Genomic DNA, 20479 nt, shown 5'->3' on the forward strand with positions numbered 1-20479 from the left:
AGCAAGAGACTCTAAAGAGCTTGGAAACTTCTTCTTAATAAAATCCCCAAGAGGCAAGGCCAGGCTGTGCAAGATGACCCATTCCCGGACTCTTGGGAAGGGTAGTAGTGATGGCTCTGATTGCTGGTGGTGCTCTGGAGAGCCGTGCAATGAGTGCTACCAACCCCTCTGTGAGGAAGAACTAAGTTCCTTGTTGAGAGTCCACAACAATTTAAACTGTAATTGTGTTAACCTCTCCCAATTTATCAAGAGAATGAGAAAATATATTGGATAGCCCAGAACACTGCCACCCTTAGGCAGCCACTCCTGGGAGAGCACCCTGTAGGAGAGGCCTGGTGGTGCTTTGAACATGATACTACTAAAGCAAGCCTGGTAAATCTGGTCAAAGGAAAAGGTATTTCTAAATACTGGGAGGGCACGACAAAAACTGATATCTTTCAGGAAACCCCTAAACACCTGTTTTGGGTCAATGGTACCACAGCATCCACTGAATTGCCAAGAGACTGGTCTAGTGGTGGTGGGAGGGCATGACAAAAACTAATACATTTCAGGAGATTCCTGAACACCTGTTTTGGATCAATGGTACCACAACATCCACTGAATTGCCAAGAGACTGGTCTAGTGGTGGCATCATTAGAATTATAAAACAAGCTGTCTTTATATTACCCAAAGAATCTGGATCAAGTTTAAGAGTTGCTATATACGATGATTTAAGAAAAATCAAACGGAAGAAGCGATATATGTTAAACAAAATTATGAAACTACAAGCAGAATTAGAGATAATATCTAATCAGACCGCATTAGCTCTTAATCATATTAATGACCAATTCACCCAAACCAAAACAGTAATTTATCAAATCAAATTAATTGTAGCAGTCATTAGAAACACCTTAAACGAAATAAGAAAACTAGCATATGTAAGAAATCAAAGGACTCCTACACTTGATTCCAGTTGGTGGGATAAACTATGGAATTTCAAAAGAGGCTGGAAAACTATAACCTTCTCCAATGTGTGTACACTTGTTAGTTTGTTCTTCTTATTTCCCTGCCTAATTAAAATAGTGGCATCTGCTGTACAGAATAAGCTAAGTATCTCTAAAGAAATTAACCTGAAAAAACCAAAAAAAGTAATGAAGTTGAGTAAATATGAGTACCAAAGTGTTCAGGAAATTTATAACAAATACAGAAGATATAGGAAAGTCTATGTTAATGAGCCAAAAATTACAAGTTGATGCAAGCTTAAGTTTAAGGCTGATCAAAGAAAAAGAGGGGGGACTGTTAGGAATAAAAAGTTATCTATTTTTTTAAGGTTGCAGAGTTAAAACAGACTGGACCAGTTGTTGTTAAGTTAGCTTAATTGTTAAGAGTTCTTCGTCAATTACCTGTTGGTGATTAATCATTGTCCCACTGATGCTTGCCAGGAAATGACACCAGACCCTGCAGGTACCAGGAGAATGGGAGTTGCATCAGAGCTAGTATGCAGATGAGAAATGCATTGCAGACCCGTCGATTTCTCCCCACCTGAGCTGATTATTTTTAATAAAGGCATTAAAAAATGGAGAAAGATCTAGAAAGATCTCCTGCCCATTTATTTAATAAGTTAATAAAACAATCATTCTTTAATGGTCTAGTGTACACATTACTTCTGTAAAATTTCTTTAATATGTCTATTGCGTATAAAAATATACAGATAAAAACACATGACAGATTTGTTTCCAAACAAGTATGTGAAAATAAAATGGTACATAGTATAGAATTAGCAAGTTGTGCAAACATAAACAATGTGACACTGAGTACAAACTTTTTTGTAGCTTGTTTTTGAAACATTCCTTGTCTTAAAAAAAAGGTATTGCTCTTCAGTCTAGATTTTACAGCACGAAAAGCTAAAAACTGTTCCAATTAAAAGAACACAAACCTCAAATTTCTCTTCACTATGCTATATAATGCCTTCTGCAAAACTGTTTCAGCTTACCTGTATGATTCCAACAGATCGACAACCTCTGTGTGTCCAAAGCGCCTAGCCCAGTCCACAGCCATCCTGAAAGAGTTGCACAAGTATTTTAATTTTTCACTTCAAAAGATGAAAATGAATAGCACATCAGGCGAGGCAATTGACATCAGAATTTTGTACCCATTTCTGGGTACAAACAGTATTGTTATCAGTACTGTTGTTGCTGCATCTGCAACTTCCCATTTGAAAGTGCTTGAATAGGTGTTAACAGCTATCTGACTTTTAGATAACTACAGTTCTTTGCCACAAAAGAATGCCAGTTCTACACAGGAGTACCTGCAAACAAGGAAATGAGGGGAAAGAATGTACCATTCTTTTTAAAAGCCCACAACAATGTGCAGAGATCAGACCTGCCTGTTTGCAGCACCCTTTAAATCATCTCAAAAGTCATGCCCTAGAAAACTTTGGGCTATTTCAAGTCTTTCAGAAGCTGTCCTCCTCACAATGCAGTTCACCGTTTTACCTTTAAACTGCAATCCTTCCCAAGTTTTTAAAATATTTTGGGATAATTCATGCTTATGGGGAATATGTCATGTTTGCAATAAATATTCTTAAAAGCACAAAAGCCACAGACGGAGAGGTTGCTTCACAGAGTTGCAAAACTGCAGTTGGCAGCAGAAAGAGAAGAATCTAATTAGCAAGCGAAAAGGACTAGCTCTGTCCAGAGATGGGCCCTTTCTCTGGAATAGTCCAGGAAATACCCGAGCCTAGGAATACTGATCTAGATAACCAGAGCCATCAGGTGCACCCATCTCAATCCGGTAACTTTGTGGCATTGTCCAGCTCAAGGTAGAGAAAGGAAACAACATGAATACCTGAAGCTCTGAAAAGAAGAAAAGAGACTCTGCCTCAGGCAAGAAAATGTGTATAAAAACTGACTCTACCAGACTACCTTCATGAACAGAGGGGGAACCAATGCAAGCCTAGCCCAGTCCACAGCCATCCTGAAAGAGTTGCACAAGTATTTTAATTTTTCACTTCAAAAGATGAAAATGAATAGCACATCAGGCGAGGCAATTGACATCAGAATTTTGTACCCATTTCTGGGTACAAACAGTATTGTTATCAGTACTGTTGTTGCTGCATCTGCAACTTCCCATTTGAAAGTGCTTGAATAGGTGTTAACAGCTATCTGACTTTTAGATAACTGCAGTTCTTTGCCACAAAAGAATGCCAGTTCTACACAGGAGTACCTGCAAACAAGGAAATGAGGGGAAAGAATGTACCATTCTTTTTAAAAGCCCACAACAATGTGCAGAGATCAGACCTGCCTGTTTGCAGCACCCTTTAAGTCATCTCAAAAGTCATGCCCTAGACATTTGGAAAACATTAGGCTATTTCAAGTCTTTCAGAAGCTGTCCTCCTCACAATGCAGTTCACCGTTTTACCTTTAAACTGCAATCCTTCCCAAGTTTTTAAAATATTTTGGGATAATTCATGCTTATGGGGAATATGTCATGTTTGCAATAAATATTCTTAAAAGCACAAAAGCCACAGACGGAGAGGTTGCTTCACAGAGTTGCAAAACTGCAGTTGGCAGCAGAAAGAGAAGAATCTAATTAGCAAGCGAAAAGGACTAGCTCTGTCCAGAGATGGGCCCTTTCTCTGGAATAGTCCAGGAAATACCCGAGCCTAGGAATACTGATCTAGATAACCAGAGCCATCAGGTGCACCCATCTCAATCCGGTAACTTTGTGGCATTGTCCAGCTCAAGGTAGAGAAAGGAAACAACATGAATACCTGAAGCTCTGAAAAGAAGAAAAGAGACTCTGCCTCAGGCAAGAAAATGTGTATAAAAACTGACTCTACCAGACTACCTTCATGAACAGAGGGGGAACCAATGCAATAGAGCTTGGACCAGTATTTACCAGCACCGATCCCGGGGTTGACGCTGTCCCTTTGATTGTGGCTATCGAGATTGTATATCGGTCATGAAATAAATATTTTTATTAATTATTAAATTGACTTTATCGATTTTTACCTATAACAGCACCAAGTATCAGACCCCTGGAATTCTAATTCTTATCATTACATACTACAATTATTTACTGTACTTCCCTGTTTATATGAAGACATACTTCATGGCCACAAAACTTGAGTTTTTACAGATTCACAGATATTTTTACATGCTACAAAAAATTTAAAAACAAAACAGAAAGATCTTTTGATATAAGAACTGCCAAACATTTTGGTCCAATTCACTAGATTACAGTTGTTCTGCTAACCAGTGTCTTCAATAACACCTACTGAAACAAAGTTTACAGCTCATAATCAAGACCACATAATTAAGAATTCAATTTAGAATTAGAGAAAACAATGATTAACAGGAGTTAGAAACTGTTTAGACTGTCAAAATCTATAATTCTTGCAGCAGTGTGATAAGTTAGCAAATTAAGTTTGATGTTAAAGAATTTTCTTTCTGTCTCCTATATTGACAAATAAATCTATCTTTTGGTTTCTGTTTGTTTTTACCAGCCATTAGATGATTTGCAGTGGATACTTGCTCCCATACTGATCAACTGTTCTACTTGACTCAAAAAGCCTCTCCCTGAAGCGACAACCTCTGTGTGTCCAAAGCGCCTAGCCCAGTCCACAGCCATCCTGAAAGAGTTGCACAAGTATTTTAATTTTTCACTTCAAAAGATGAAAATGAATAGCACATCAGGCGAGGCAATTGATATCAGAGTTTTGTACCCATTTCTGGGTACAAACAGTATTGTTATCAGTACTGTTGTTGCTGCATCTGCAACTTCCCATTTGAAAGTGCTTGAATAGGTGTTAACAGCTATCTGACTTTTAGATAACTACAGTTCTTTGCCACAAAAGAATGCCAGTTCTACACAGGAGTACCTGCAAACAAGGAAATGAGGGGAAAGAATGTACCATTCTTTTTAAAAGCCCACAACAATGTGCAGAGATCAGACCTGCCTGTTTGCAGCACCCTTTAAGTCATCTCAAAAGTCATGCCCTAGACATTTGGAAAACATTAGGCTATTTCAAGTCTTTCAGAAGCTGTCCTCCTCACAATGCAGTTCACCGTTTTACCTTTAAACTGCAATACTTCCCAAGTTTTTAAAATATTTTGGGATAATTCATGCTTATGGGGAATATGTCATGTTTGCAATAAATATTCTTAAAAGCACAAAAGCCACAGACGGAGAGGTTGCTTCACAGAGTTGCAAAACTGCAGTTGGCAGCAGAAAGAGAAGAATCTAATTAGCAAGCGAAAAGGACTAGCTCTGTGCAGAGATGGGCCCTTTCTCTGGAATGGTCCAGGAAATACCCGAGCCTAGGAATACTGATCTAGATAACCAGAGCCATCAGGTGCACCCATCTCAATCCGGTAACTTTGTGGCATTGTCCAGCTCAAGGTAGAGAAAGGAAACAACATGAATACGTGAAGCTCTGAAAAGAAAAGAGACTCTGCCTCAGGCAAGAAAATGTGTATAAAAACTGACTCTACCAGACTACCTTCATGAACAGAGGGGGAACCAATGCAATAGAGCTTGGACCAGTATTTACCAGCACCGATCCCGGGGTTGACGCTGTCCCTTTGATTGTGGCTATCGAGATTGTATATCGGTCATGAAATAAATATTTTTATTAATTATTAAATTGACTTTATCGATTTTTACCTATAACAGCACCAAGTATCAGACCCCTGGAATTCTAATTCTTATCATTACATACTACAATTATTTACTGTACTTCCCTGTTTATATGAAGACATACTTCATGGCCACAAAACTTGAGTTTTTACAGATTCACAGATATTTTTACATGCTCCAAAAAATTTAAAAACAAAACAAAAAGATCTTTTGATATAAGAACTGCCAAACATTTTGGTCCAATTCACTAGATTACAGTTGTTCTGCTAACCAGTGTCTTCAATAACACCTACTGAAACAAAGTTTACAGCTCATAATCAAGACCACATAATTAAGAATTCAATTTAGAATTAGAGAAAACAATGATTAACAGGAGTTAGAAACTGTTTAGACTGTCAAAATCTATAATTCTTGCAGCAGTGTGATAAGTTAGCAAATTAAGTTTGATGTTAAAGAATTTTCTTTCTGTCTCCTATATTGACAAATAAATCTATCTTTTGGTTTCTGTTTGTTTTTACCAGCCATTAGATGATTTGCAGTGGATACTTGCTCCCATACTGATCAACTGTTCTACTTGACTCAAAAAGCCTCTCCCTGAAGAAATCATCAGTGCAGTTGCACCAGTTTCACTGTGCCTATAATCAACTGAGAAGTGAAAAAAAAAAATAAATAAAAATCAGCAAACCCAATAGAAATGTTATTTCTTCATCTAAATATTGTACAAATATTGATTTCAAATTCCAGCCCAAAGAGAACTTGTTTCCTCACTTTATCTCTGCAGTCAGTTCATGTGAATTCCACAGTTTTAGAAACACACTTCTGTCAATACTTCAAAACAACAACTAACTAAACAACTCATTAATTCTGCTGGCCCTATCCATTTTTTCAGTAGGCATCAGAATGCAAAGGTTTGAAACTGGAAATAAAAGTAGCCATAAAGATCTAAATAAATTTGAGGTTGCTTTTTTTCTTATGTAATAACAAGAAACTTACCACTGACATTTTCAGTTAAAATGAGATTTAACACCTGAGTAAACGCATCAATATCTTTATGCAACCAGATGTCAGAAAGACAGGAATCCATTTCCTTTACTATCCATGGTTCAAGGCAATTCACATCTTTTTCAGTCTGAATATAGAAAAGAACATTGAAAGATTAATCTCTCCCAAAAGTTGTCTTTATTCTCATACACTACCCACAAATAATTTGAATGGTTATTTTTCCCAGCAGCAAAGAGAATTCCAGCACTCAGTTAATGCACTCAGCACTCAGTTAATGCACTGATTTTGTCACATGCAAGTATCAACACAATGGCAGCCAAGCCATTTGATCTGAGGAAAAGTTGTGTACAACCACCATAACTGAAGAGCACACTTCAGCTAGAGCAGTTCATCCTAATAAAGTAATCTTTAAAATACATTAATATTCTGAAAGACTCTACAGAACTATCTTTAGAAAACAGGTTTTAAATGGCTAGTAACACAACACAAATATAAATGTGTCTTCCAAAAAAAGAAGAAACTTACCAGTTGATTAAATACTGTGTCACCACCCTCATCCAACCATTTGTACTCCTCATTTGTTCTTGGAAGTGATTTTTGTCTCCGAGATGTTAGTTTGTTAGTGTTTTCTTGAGCTGAACACCACTCAGCAAGAGTGTTCTTCTGTTTCTCTTCTAGAATGCAAAATATCCCCCAAGAAAGTTTTAGAGTCATCTTTTATCCATTGTTTTCTACTGAAGAAGACAGTTACAGCAGGGCAAAGTTTTACTTATTCAACCTCTTTTATTTAATATAGAATGCTACTACAAGTCCAACATACATGACATGTTTAAGGGTACCCAAAGTGCACCACTGCAAACAAGGGCTATAAGAACAGGGCAAAACCTACCATTTTGGTGTTTAACCCCCCAAACTCCATTATTCCAAACTACTGCATTCAAAGGATCTTCCTTAAGTAATCACCTTCCACACAAACTCAGCCCAGATCCTTTTCCAGAAATAGAATGCTGAAGACAAGTGATACAGTCCCAGCATGTAACAACTTAGTTTTGCACACAAGAAACAGTAGAAAACACCAGTGTCTTAATCGAACTTTTCTGTCCCCAGTGATAAGAGCTGAGCACTGTGATAAATATTCAGTTAGGATTTTTGGTTATATATATAGCTTTGCGGTTTGCATTTTTTTAAAAAATTTATTTAAATAATCACTGGGATCATTATTTTCAGTTGCCAGAAAAACTTTTGAAGTATTATCTACTTAATCAACTGGAAACCAATTATGTTTAATTTAAGAGTGTTAACACCTACAAAAAATACATCCATGCCTGAAGAAAGCAGGGAAAAATGTTACTAAAGAGAACAACTTCTACATTTTGTGCAAGATGTACAAAATCCTGCCTGCTTTAATAGCTGCACTTTAATTTACACCCAAAGGTACAGAGCATCCTATGCTTCTTTAGTATAAATGTGGGTAGAGCCCCCAGTTACATGTAACTCTACACCATAATAATTAGAAAAAATATGACATCAACTTAAAGCAAAAAGAATGCAATCACTGAATCAAAGTGATTTTTTCTTTAACTGCATAAACTATTTCAACAATGTAAATACTGAGAGCTTAAATATAGCTGCTGTCATCTAGTCACATCTCATTTAATCTTCTGACTTTGAAATTTTAACAGAAAATAAACCTGTAAATTGTTTATTCAATCAATCAATGATTCTCATTCCTAACCTTTACAATTAAGAAGTCCACCAACCTTGCTGCTTCTCTTTTTTGTACTTCACCATCTCTTTGTTTGTATACCCAGTGCTTCGTAAAATATCCTCCAGAAACATCTCTTTAACTTCAAAAGGCCTCCCTTGGACTAAAAGTATAAAAAAATCCATAAAGGATTATATATTCACTAACTTCACTTACAGCATTTATTTATTTAAAAATTATCTTTACTGGAGTTTATTTTTCTCAAAATTACACAAAACAAAACATTTCCAATGTAAAATGCCACCTCATTTCTCATCAACCTCTTCAATTTTATCAAGTGTTATAGCAAGAGATGTTCATAAGATTGACAGTTATTAAGCACAAATTCTTTTTAAATGAGAAAAAAAAAGCCAGCAATTTTTGCTTAGGGTTACAAACAAGAACTCACCATGTAAGCCTGCTACCTGGATTAAAAATGTAATTAATTATTAACCAATTTGTTATGGGAACAATTAATATGGGGACAGTACATCTTTGCATTGAACTACTTTCTTTTAATGAGAAGTATGTGAGAAGATAGACTTATCTCCATGTCCTCAATTAATTCAGCAAAGCTAGCTTTCTTTACTGAGTACTTCTTGACAGATGAGACATCCCAGTGACCATTACATTCTAATGATTTCTTTTTCAACATGACTGTTTTCTAGACCTTATCTGTGGACATTAAATAATGCTTTTTGCATGGAGAATTAAAATCTCTACATTTTGATTTCTTGTCCCTTAAGCTGACTTTATATCACTCAGGATTTTCCTTCAGAAAGAGCAATCCACAATTCACATACTTTTAGAAGCTGTTACAGAGGAAGTCTGCCAACACTGATCACAAACTCTGTGTACTACAGCAATCTACAACTACAAATGTTCGTTTCTGTGGTCAGGATTTTGTCAGCCATATTGCTGAAGGAGAATCAAACCTTGTTCATTACATTAACAGAAACAACCACTTATTTTAATTCTTAAATTCTCAAACAAAAAAAAACCAAAAACAAACAAACAAAAAAACCACACACAAAAAAACCCCACCAAAAACAAAAACAACAACAACAAAAAAGGAAAAATAATCTTTTCAATTGCTATTGGCCTGCTAAATAACCAGCATAAGTACTGTGGTAAACTGGAGAGATTGCCATCAGAATTTCCAACACAAATATACCAATGTGAAAGAACAGGAAGCTGCAAAAAGGGTCAACTGGAAAGCCACACAACAATCACAACTGAGGCAAAAAATATTCAGAGAACATGAATTCATGTGTAATTTCCAGATTCCTGTCTTCAACAAGTTGCAAGCCTTATTTTACTAAGCAGAAATGAAACTGGGAACTAGAAATAAAGACTTCCATCTGCAAAAAAAAGGGAAAAAGATGTTTCCTTCTCACAAGAATTTGCTAAAATAAACCAGTAAGCAATCCCACACATTTCCTAAAACTCTTGACATTTTGTAAAAAAAGGCTGACATGCAAAGAGTCTACCTGATTGTCAAATAAAGCATTTATCTTAAAAGCTACTTTTCAAAACACATTAAACTTGGACATTATTGTTGAAAAAGTGAGAGGACTGAAAGGTGCCAGAGGACGTCACCCAAGCAGAAAACCTGCATGCCAGGAAGGTGGGGGAAAAAAACCAAACCCACAAAAAACCCCCACCTCCGACACATTTATATTTTGACTCTACTAAAGATCAGTCACATGAAATTAAAACAGCAATAATGCTTTCTTTTTATTTGAGTGTAATCTAACTGCAGATACCTGAGTCAACACAAACCAAGAAAAACTGGATGCCTTTTCTGACTATTTACCTAGATGAATGGCTACTAATTTTCTTTAAATCAAAGAATCACGTGATTTGAGCATGAAACCCAATCTGCCTAAGCCTGTATTTCTGAACTGAACAGGTACAGTTGTGTGTGTTTTATCCAGTAACCAGTAACAATCCTCATGAGGCCTGAAGAACAAGAATCTACTGGAGTGTATTAATGTATGTCATACTCATGTAGCTCCCAAGTCCTGTATCAGCATGAAGACAGCACTTCAATAACCTTTTCCTACTTCTACAATTAACAGTGGAGAGGGGCAGGACACACCTGCATTTATAGAACTCCCAGTGACTAAACACTTCACTCTGAATTAGGAAAATAGTTAAGAAACAAGAAACCTGACTACACAAAGAATAAGGATTCCTGTAACTCTCAATGTATTCATCATGGGCCTTTACTCAAAATAGTTTGCTGTTGTAGTGTGTTTTTTTGTTTTATGAGTAGGTTTATTGTTTGATTTTGGAGTCTTTATGCTGTTTCCTTTTTGTTCCCACCTTTTCCCAGAATTTTTGTCACTTTTCTTGTTGTTCGTTGCTAGTTTCTATTTCTCCAAACTCTTATCAGTTTACTGAAACTGTTCTCCTCCCTTGGGATTTTTATTGGTTTATACATTGTGGTTCCCACCTTGTTTTTCACTCCCAATTCTCCTGATTTGTTAAAGATTGTACCCTCCCCTGAGACCTGCCCCCACATATAAGCTCGTTTCTCCCCCCAGGGTCCCGGGAGGCAGAAGAAGGGGAAGTTTACCATCAAATAAAGTTACCCTGGGACCTGTGTGCTGCCCTGTGTTTTATGATGCCCCGACACTGGCACCTGGGATTCAACGGGGCTCGAGGGCAGATCTTCGGGCCCCCCCACCCCGTTCCTGTCATCAGCTAGCTGGCAGGAGGAGCGGCAGTTTGCTACAGCTTAGCAAGATCTGTGAATCTCAGGGCAGGTATACTAACATTTAAAGAGTTAAGATAAATACTTACTATGTATTACTGGGCAACTTCCAAAATACCTAATAAAGAGATTTGCATCTAGAGCAGCACTAGAAATAATTAGTTTTAAATTATTTTGGTTTTGCAGCACATCTCTCAGTTTTATTAGCAAGAAGTCACTGAACCTATCCCTCTCATGCACTTCATCCTGTAACAGAAGAAAAAAGGAGAGATAAAAAACCACACAGATTCAAGATCACAACTTCTGCCAAAACAAACTTAAAAAAAAAAAAAGATTTGGTGGCAGAGACCTTAAAATGTGTAAGTCTCTTTTAAGTAACGGGGTTTTCTTTTTAAAAAGGGGTTTTTTTATGCTATCCATAAGCAAAAAAAAAACTTCAAAAAGTTTTTATCAGAGCTGAGTGCACTGCAATGCTGAAGCTCTACACACCTTAATTTCAGAGGCCAAAGTGAGTATCTGAAACCTCTCTAATTTTGTATTTGAAGTCAAATTTCAAGAAAACACAACAAACCACAAATCCTACAAATCTAACTTCAATAAATTCTCACTTCACCACTGATGAGCATTTAAAGAAATGTATGACACCACATAATCCGAAAAACAGACAGATTGCTTAGACAAGTCATACACAAAGCCTGCAAATTAAGGCACATAACTGATTAATCACCTTTGTCATTCTTTTGTTTTGTTTTGTATTATGAATGAATGACTGAAACAAGGGCTCAAATACAAGGTTTGTAGGCTGACATCAAGAATGTATAGATCATTGTCATGCTTTTTTCATGCTTTGATAAACAGGTAGGCACCTAAACCTACCATGACTTCTTTTAATCTTCAGTACTTAAATCTTGCCATAAACATTCTAGTTCCCCTTATTAAATTCCACAACAGGAATACTAACATAATCATAAAGGAACACACCTGAATAATTTGCTAGCAACTGGACTCCACATTATCTTGAAAACTCTGGGCAAACAAATGGACTGAAAACCTGGTATTGCTAAAACAAATACATGATAACAGAAATTCTGACACAATCACACTAAAAGTCCTCCCTAAGGATTTTCTGGGAAAATCCTTAAAAAAATTAATTAATCCTTAAAAAAAAAATCCTTCCTAAGGATTTTCTGGGAAATGGGAACTTCAAAAAATTTACACTTCTGTCCTCCTCAACTCCTTCCAATTCTACAACTAATCACTGGCATGAACATAAGGTATTTTTACAGAAAAAAAAAACCACAAACACACAGTAAGACACCAAAATCTACAAAACATGCATGCTACTCTCAGGACTCAGAAAGTCTTTAAAATTGATTCAGATTCTACCAAACAAAAACACCTAAAGTGCTCAGCAAATTTAAATTTAACAAAATGAGGACCTCATTTTCTAAAGCAATACATATTGCTCCCCCCCACATTAAAGACCACAGGATGCTCACCACAATAACATGGGTCACGGTGGACAGGGTGCTGTCTCCTGCCATCAGCGTGCGAAGGAGCATGTCATTAGTGCAGAATGTCACCAGTGTTTTCGGAGAAACCCTATGGAACACATCACAGAGACAGCTCAGGGGGGTTGCACCATATAAAGGCAGCTAGCTTTCCATGGATCAAAAACTAAAGCAGCTGCTGACCAGAAGAGGAATTACAATTCTCTCCCCAAAAGACTCAGTCACACTACTTGTTTTTAAACTATGCCTTTTCCCAGACATTTCCTAACAATTTGTAGTGTTTGTGCCCCAAAACTCTGGACAATGGATTAACTGAAAAAATAAGATTCAAATTTTAATAAATAAGGAAATAAAAGAGAACCATGAAGAAACTCTGCATATCATTCAATTTACTAGAAAATTCTATGTGGAAAACCAGGTTTCAATTCCTCAGCATATGCTTAGATATAGCCTTTGTTTTGACTACACAAGGCAGGATGAGCTTGGCTAGATGCCAGGTGCCTACCCAAGCAACTCTATCTGTCCTCTCCGTGGGTAGGGGAGAAGAAACACAACGAAAGACTCACAGGGTCAAGAGAAGGACAAGGAGAACGTGGGTCTCTCCCATGGGTGACAGTCCTCCATGAGCTTCTGCAATACGAGTCCTTCCCATGGGCTGCAGTTCTGCATGAACTGCTACAGCTCAGGTCCCATTCCACAGAGTGCAATGCTTCAGGAACAGCTTGCTCCATTGTGGGACCACCACAGGATCACAATTCTGACAGAAAACCTGCTTCTGTGTGGGTCCCTCCATGGGGCCACAGGTTCTGCCAGGAGTCTGTTTCAGCATGGACTTCCCAGAGGATCACAGCCTCCTTCAAGCACCCACCTGCTCCAACAGAGAGTCCTGCACAGGGGGATCCCTGCTGCACCACGGACCTCCAGGACTGCAGGGGCGCAGCTGCTTCACCATGGGCAGCACCTGGCACCTGGAGAACCTCCTCCCCTCCTGCACTGACCTTCCTGTCTGCAGAGCTGCTTCTCTCACATTCTCTCACAGCTCTTCTTGAACTGCTGCCTCTGTTTTGCAGGCTTTCCTCCCCCATTCCCCACTGTCCCAGAGGCACTACCACCGTCAGAGATGGGCTCAGCCTCAGCCAGAGGCAGGTCTGTTTTGGCTAGCACCGGCTCTGTCAGACACGGAAGAGACTTCTGGCACCTTCTCACAGAAGCCTCCCCACAGCTCCCAAAGCCTTGCCTTGAAGACACAATACATTACAGCTGACTAAATCACAAAGCAAACTGATGATCCTCTGGTTCTTCAGGAGGTCAAAATACTGAAATGCTACAACTCTATACCTGGGGCAAAGTTAGCTGTCCCAATAAAAACAGCAATTGTCACTACTTCCTCTGGTACCGCCATCCTAAAGGAGCTGAAAAGTTCCTTTGTACTGTACTCTACAGCTCTTCTCCAGAAGACAGTTTAAAAAACTTTAAAAAATTTACTTCTATGTTACCATAAACACCTCTAAACATCTCCACTCCAGATTTTTTTTTGTCCACAGCTCAAAATATTGTTATCGCCCCCTTTTAGTGTTTCTCTGGAGTAAATGTACGGATTCTTCTCAAGCTGGATTTTCTGCACCACCTCCAGTAATTCTTCCATTCTGATCTGACTTTGCTCTTCTTCTGCCAGCATAGTACTTCCATATATTAATCATCCAGCTTATTTGTGATACATCTTCATTAGCTCTTCTAATCTCTTAATAGCCTTGTGAGCTTTCATACACACATTTGAATTCTTATTGTGGCTTTGCTGTTCAAGTGCATTCATTTTCATCAGCTATGTGTTATCTTTGTTCACTCAAGCAACACAACCTTTTCCCATCTTCTGGTCACTCATATGCCAGCTGCTGGCCCTTCCCTGAAACGTCACTGCCTATGCAGTACAAAGATATAAAAACCCCACACAAACCATTCATGCTCTGCTTTACAGACAAATTAATAAAGTGATATTGAAATCTCTACTTTGACATCACTTCACGTCTTAAAACACAAAAGCTGAAGCAGAGTAAATTTAGCCCAAAAAAGACTGATAAATAATGCTCAGCTTCATCAGTCACTTTCCAAATTTGTTGGTTTTCTTTTTATGACTTCTATCAAATCACACTACATAACATTTGTTACAGCATGCTGGTCTTCACACCTACCTTCAAAGCTTGCAGAACTTTTGGATCCACATATGTTAAAAGTAGAGAGGGGAAAAAAAAATAGAAAATGTAGACTTGATCTGAAAATCACACAAGGATTTTACATGCATACACTCCGCAGAAGAAATCAATAGAAAGCACTTGAAATTCAGTTCTATAAGACAACCTACTACATGAAACTGCAAAACACAGGAAGAAAGCCATTCTTTTCATCTTAAGAGTGAAATTATTTACTCTTAATACTCTTTAAGAGTATCCCTTATCTGCAATAACATATCCCACCTACAATTTGTGGGGCTGCATCCCAAACATACTGCAGTTAAATGTACACAAGATTCACAATACCAGCACAAGATCAACTGACACTTAAGAAATACCACTAGTACCTGCTTTCTAACCGGATCTGGTAACCAATTGTCTGGCCAATCTTCTCTCTTCTTTCTGCTGCCACTCTTTCAGCCACAGCAACAGCCGCTAAACGTCTTGGCTGAGTACAAAACACACGACAGGGAGTTCCATTCTTGTAGCAGTCATCAAGGATAAATTGAGGGATCTGTAAAGAAGTGGTTCAAATTTACTCTTTGAGAAAGTCACAGCTTTGTTAGCATAGGGAAACAATTTAACTGTATCTCACTATTACATATTGCAAAAGACTTTTTATTACAATTATCACTGCAAGTACACCTGAATCAGTGGAAAATCAATTTCTAAGTATAGCCTATTTAGTTGGTTTTTTTAAAGAAAAAAACTTGCAGAGTCTCTCTCCTGCTTCAGACAAATCTAAAAAAAACCCAAAACTGCAGATAATCCCTCATTTTAACACAAAAAAAATATATTACTGGGGGTACTAAAACAGAAATAGCCTTAGAAGAAAAAGGGCTATACAAATATCACAGTAACTTTCCCTTCAATAGTTTGTATTATTTTAATGAAAAAATTGTATCTATGAGAAAATTGTGAGAAAAAATTTATGCTTTTAGTACCTATCTACTGGCTTAGTGTTCCAAAAGCAAGGAAGTGAATTGGTGCACAAGACTTTCAATCATACAGGAAAAGAAAGGCCTTAAAATAGCATAAAAATATCCCATATCACAAATGTTACACAATTGGCATTAGTTTAATATAAGTACTGTTATCTTTTTTATTTCACTGAAGAAACATACTTGCGTAGTTTTTCCTGATCCAGTCTCCCCTATAATCAAAACAATTTTATTGTCTTTTATTATTTGCACAATTTCTTCCTGTTTTTCAAGAACTGGTAGTGACTGCCTGAAGGAATCAAACTCTGATTCCCCTCTTTTCACTGGGACCTGGGGGATACCATCATTAAGTCGACCACTTGTCTTGTTTACTTCTTTGTTTTCTGTGAAGAGAAGTTAAAAGTTTATTTATACAGATATAGAGGAAGGTCACTAAAACACGGCTCAAAAATTGTACTTAAAAATTAATGTTGCTGACTTTTTATGCATCCCTGTGGGTAAACTGACAAACCTATCACACATTTAGAGTCATATTTATAGCAACATGTCCTCCTGCGGTGCTTGAAATAGGTATTTTTCAAAACAGTTATTAATTTCATATGTACTTTGAACAAAACCAGACTCTTCCACAGCATTCCTCCAAGTCAAAAAAGACTACAAAAAGCAAAAGAAGAAAGAGAAACTAAACCAGAGAAAACCAGCCAGTGTGTTTTGGTGTCCTTTATATCTGCACCCACATTTCACACCTGCAGTTCTCCCTAGAAATACACACTTACGGAGTTAATCCTTTAAGCTATTCCACACATTTGCCTGAAATCATACTAATGCAAGCATGCTTCATCAAGAGTCCTGGACCCTACACAGCAGTGTGATGTGTTAGAAAGCAGTGCATAAGTAGCCCAAAAACATGCACATCTTCTGACGAAGTGCTACTCTGTAATTCCTTGCTAATTATTTTCCACAATAATAAAAAGCTTGCTGTAGACTCAATTATACACATGACAACTGTGATTAATAGATTCATATACTAGCTCTACTGTACCAAGACAAACACAGACTAAGAGATCAGTAGAACTAAAAGTACATTCATGAGAAGCAGATAAAGACAAATATTAGACTGTTCATTAACTTATCCCTTACATTGCTAAGACATTGCATTTCAGTACTTCTATTATAGCTTTCCTCTGTTCATTAAACAATCCCATTAAACAACAGAAACAATTGAAAAAAACAGGAAAGGAAACATTAAAAGAACAGATACCATGTATCAGAAACACGCAATTAAACAAGGCATATTGGTACCAGTGTTTTCTGTCCCCTACACCCATCCCTGCATGCAGAAACACAGGGTAACTCTTCCACTTGTAGTTGGTAAAGCAAGAATCTAGATGAAGCCTTGCTTTAAAAAAGAAAACAACCCAATTATATCAGAAGTTTGTCTTTCAGTGAACTCTTCTGTATTCAAGAAATTAGTCTCTTAAGGACCAAATCCATTTTGTGGAGATGAAAAAATAAAAACTGAACTTCTCATTTTATCAAGGGCATTTATTTCTATAAGCAGAATAGACAACTTCATTTTCTCATAAGGGTGTTCTTATAGCATCATGATAACACTGACTCTTCAATCCCACCTCACAGTACTTGTATGAAGCCACATTTCACAAATGTGCTTTCAAAAAGTTTTGGCTGGAACTGGCTCAAAGATTCTAAATTAATACAGCACAAGGTAGACATCACAAGTGCATGATATGACTTCCCAAGTTCCTCACAACACCAGTTATAAAAGACCTTAAAAGAAAAAGTCATGTTTGTTTAAACGTGTCTGTTAGGCTGTGAGAGGGGACAGAACAGAAAGAGGTTATGACACTGGGTTGCAGGTGGTTTTTTCAAGCTGTGTTGATGGACAAGTCCAAATCAGAAGACACACTGAACATACCAGATTCAACAGCACAGGCATGTCCTCTCTCTGTCCTCGGCAGGAGTTCTGTGCGTTCCTTATTTGTGACAGGAAAGCTCTGAATTAGACTCCGAACAGCATGCTTCGTTCGGAGAGCCAAGTCACAAGTCATGACTGCATGTCCCTCTGATACATCCTTCTTCCTCACAGTCAGGTATCGATTGGCTCCTTTTCTGTGAGGGGGGGAAAAGAAAACATATTTTAGGAATAAGGAACCTACTCTAGGTTAATTTTTATCTGTCCAGGTATGAGACTTTACACAAAATCTTTGAAAAAAAAAACCAGAAATCACAGTGAGAAGCTTTTTTAATGCAGCCATTAAATCCACCAAGTGGATTAAATGGAAGTGGAAAAGCAAGCGTATGTCACAAGTTTTTCCAAGCATGCATACAGCAATAAACAAAGATGCTTATTTCTGTGTCTACATTTACCCTTTTTTCTCTAATACTATTCCTTGCAACACAGTAGGGTATGTAGGAAACATCAATCAGGTTATCATTAGTCATGAAATTCCATTGGTCTGAACCTAAAAAACAAAAATTGTACCCCAACTCACCCTTTGCTTTTAGATACCAGTCCAAGAGACTGACAGAGCCGGTGAACAAATGCTCTTTCACTACTAGTGAAACTAGAAGGAAATTCCATCTCTAGAAAGATAAATAATAATGGAAAAACCGTAACAATGCAACAGGCAGTAATCTTGACATATTATGTCAATGTTACAGAACCACAGAACTGTTAGGATTGGAAGGGAGACCACCCAGTGCAACCTCCCTGCCAAGGCAGAGTAACCTGGAGCAGGTGACAGAGGAACACATCCAGGGTTTGGGATGTCTCCAAAGGGGGAAACAACGCTTTCCCTGAGCAGAACCTCGAGTGCTCTGCCACCCTCAATGGAAAGTTCTCCCTCATGTTGAAGTGGAACTTCTTGTGTGTTAATTTATGGCCATTGCTCCTTGTCAAAAAGTCTGCACCGCCTTCCTGGGACTCATATTGAAGACATTTATATGCATTAATGAGATGCCCTCTCAAGACTCTTCTAGGCTAAACAGTACTGTCTCCCACACCTCTCCTGATAAGAGATGCTTCAACATCTCATCTCATCTCATCTCATCTCATCTCATCTCATCTCATCTCATCTCATCTCATCGTTCTCTGCTGGATCCCCTCCAGCTCCCTGTCTCTGTGTTGAGAGGCCCCGAGCTGCGCCTCACTAGGGCCGGGCAGAGGGGCAGGACCCCACCCTGACCAACACCCGCAGGCCGCCCCGGGGCCGGGCTGTGCCGCGCACCCGCCTCGTCCCCGCTTCGGAACCGCTCCAGGGCGAGCTGCACCGCCATTTCCACCTCCTCGTCCACGCCGACCTCCCAGAGGGCCTCGGCCCGGGCGCGCACCGCGGCGGCGGCAATTGAGCCCCCCGCGGCCCCGCCGGGCTGCCGCCGCGGGACCCGCCTGTGTCGCGACATGGCCCCGACAAGGCCCCCACACGGCCCTGACCCCGGCCCCGGCCCCGACACGGATCGGGGTCCGCAGCTCCTCAGGCCGGGGGACGACGCTAGCGGCGGGGCGGGGCCTGCGCGGAGTCACCCCCAGCCGGAACGGCCCCGAGCGGAAGGAAATTGGCTCTTTTCCCGGCGTTAGGGGGGAAGCCTGCGTACTGAGGTGTGTATATGGCTCTGACCAAAAAAGGGCACTGGTACTCTGTCTGGTCATAAATTACGTGATTTAATTGTATGGCATTAAACGTAGGCGTGGCGGGGGGGTCATCTCGGCCCTTAGCCTCCTCACTCTGCAGAGTGTTATTTGCCCTTGATTTGGGATCGTCTTTTCCTGCTGTCCTTTAACTGTACGCCGAGGACACGAGGTAGAAACTAAACTCAAACCTCCTGGGTATGAGACAGGGCTCGGTATTGAAGGCTGCTGCTTTGGAAACATCATCATGTCAGAAGGAGAGTACTTGGAAGAAGAACAAACTACTCCTCAGCTGCGAAAGGAAGTGGGGAATTAAATAAATAGAAAATAAACACTCACTGTCTGATGTAGTTGGCTGAAAAATAGCTCTTAAGCCACTTCTACCAAAGCGTTTACAAGGCTCACTTCAGCATAATTCTGCACTGAGAGGTCATACTGGAGTGGAATAATTGATCTGTTCTAAGGTTACTTTAAAAAAATTTTCAGTTCAGGTATCTGCCTATGTGTCTTCAACCAAAGTATACAATGCTACTTCCTCATTGCTGTTCCTGTGACATTCAGTACTGCCACCTTAGAGCACATCACAGCTATTATGGAAAATTAAACACTTCATCTGAATAAGATGAGCATTTCTCAACAGTAAAAACTAACTCCTAACTAATTTGAAAGAGTCACATCAGAAATCTTTAATTATGAACCCAGATCTCTTAACAGCATCAGTTTCTGCCTCTTAACAGCATCATCTTGCCTTCCTACAGACAAAAATCCCCATGATTCTGAAAAATTGTTCCTCAGGCTCATTTCTGTCCTCAGTTTGCAATCCTGGAAATAGAGCAGTGTGTAGCTATAACATTTTAGTGAGAAATCCTCTGCTAGGATTTTTCCGTCCTGAGTAGCCGTGAGCCTCAGGAAAGAAATGTAAACAATAACTGTCTGCTGCTGTGGAATGCAACAGGTGCATCTTCTATTGGTTCATGTGGATTGTTTTCAATTAGTGACCAATCACAGCTACTTGTGCCAAGGCTGTGAGCAGTCACAAGATTTTGTTATTCATTCCTATTTTATT

At 38.8% G+C, this 20479-nt stretch overlaps 1 protein-coding gene across 1 annotated transcript in view; it reads right to left on the minus strand.

Moving 5' to 3' along the window:
- Positions 1 to 19708, minus strand: part of LOC120500897 (3'-5' RNA helicase YTHDC2-like) — a 41355-nt gene extending 21647 nt beyond the window's left edge. The window contains exons 1-12 of the mRNA XM_039706393.1: positions 19013 to 19708; positions 18278 to 18368; positions 17701 to 17894; positions 15948 to 16147; positions 15171 to 15337; positions 12584 to 12686; positions 11174 to 11330; positions 8382 to 8489; positions 7147 to 7295; positions 6613 to 6748; positions 6138 to 6264; positions 1973 to 2038 (exon numbers count right to left, since the gene is read on the minus strand). Of these exons, the coding sequence (XP_039562327.1) occupies positions 1973 to 2038; positions 6138 to 6264; positions 6613 to 6748; positions 7147 to 7295; positions 8382 to 8489; positions 11174 to 11330; positions 12584 to 12686; positions 15171 to 15337; positions 15948 to 16147; positions 17701 to 17894; positions 18278 to 18368; positions 19013 to 19187 (1673 nt within the window). The 5' untranslated portion in view covers positions 19188 to 19708. The remainder of the gene's footprint in view (positions 1 to 1972; positions 2039 to 6137; positions 6265 to 6612; positions 6749 to 7146; positions 7296 to 8381; positions 8490 to 11173; positions 11331 to 12583; positions 12687 to 15170; positions 15338 to 15947; positions 16148 to 17700; positions 17895 to 18277; positions 18369 to 19012) is intronic.
- Positions 19709 to 20479: the final 771 nt, after the last annotated feature.

The sequence above is a fragment of the Passer montanus genome, unplaced genomic scaffold (genome assembly GCF_014805655.1).
Source record: "Passer montanus isolate IOZ18808 unplaced genomic scaffold, ASM1480565v1 scaffold190, whole genome shotgun sequence".
Lineage (NCBI taxonomy): Eukaryota > Metazoa > Chordata > Aves > Passeriformes > Passeridae > Passer > Passer montanus.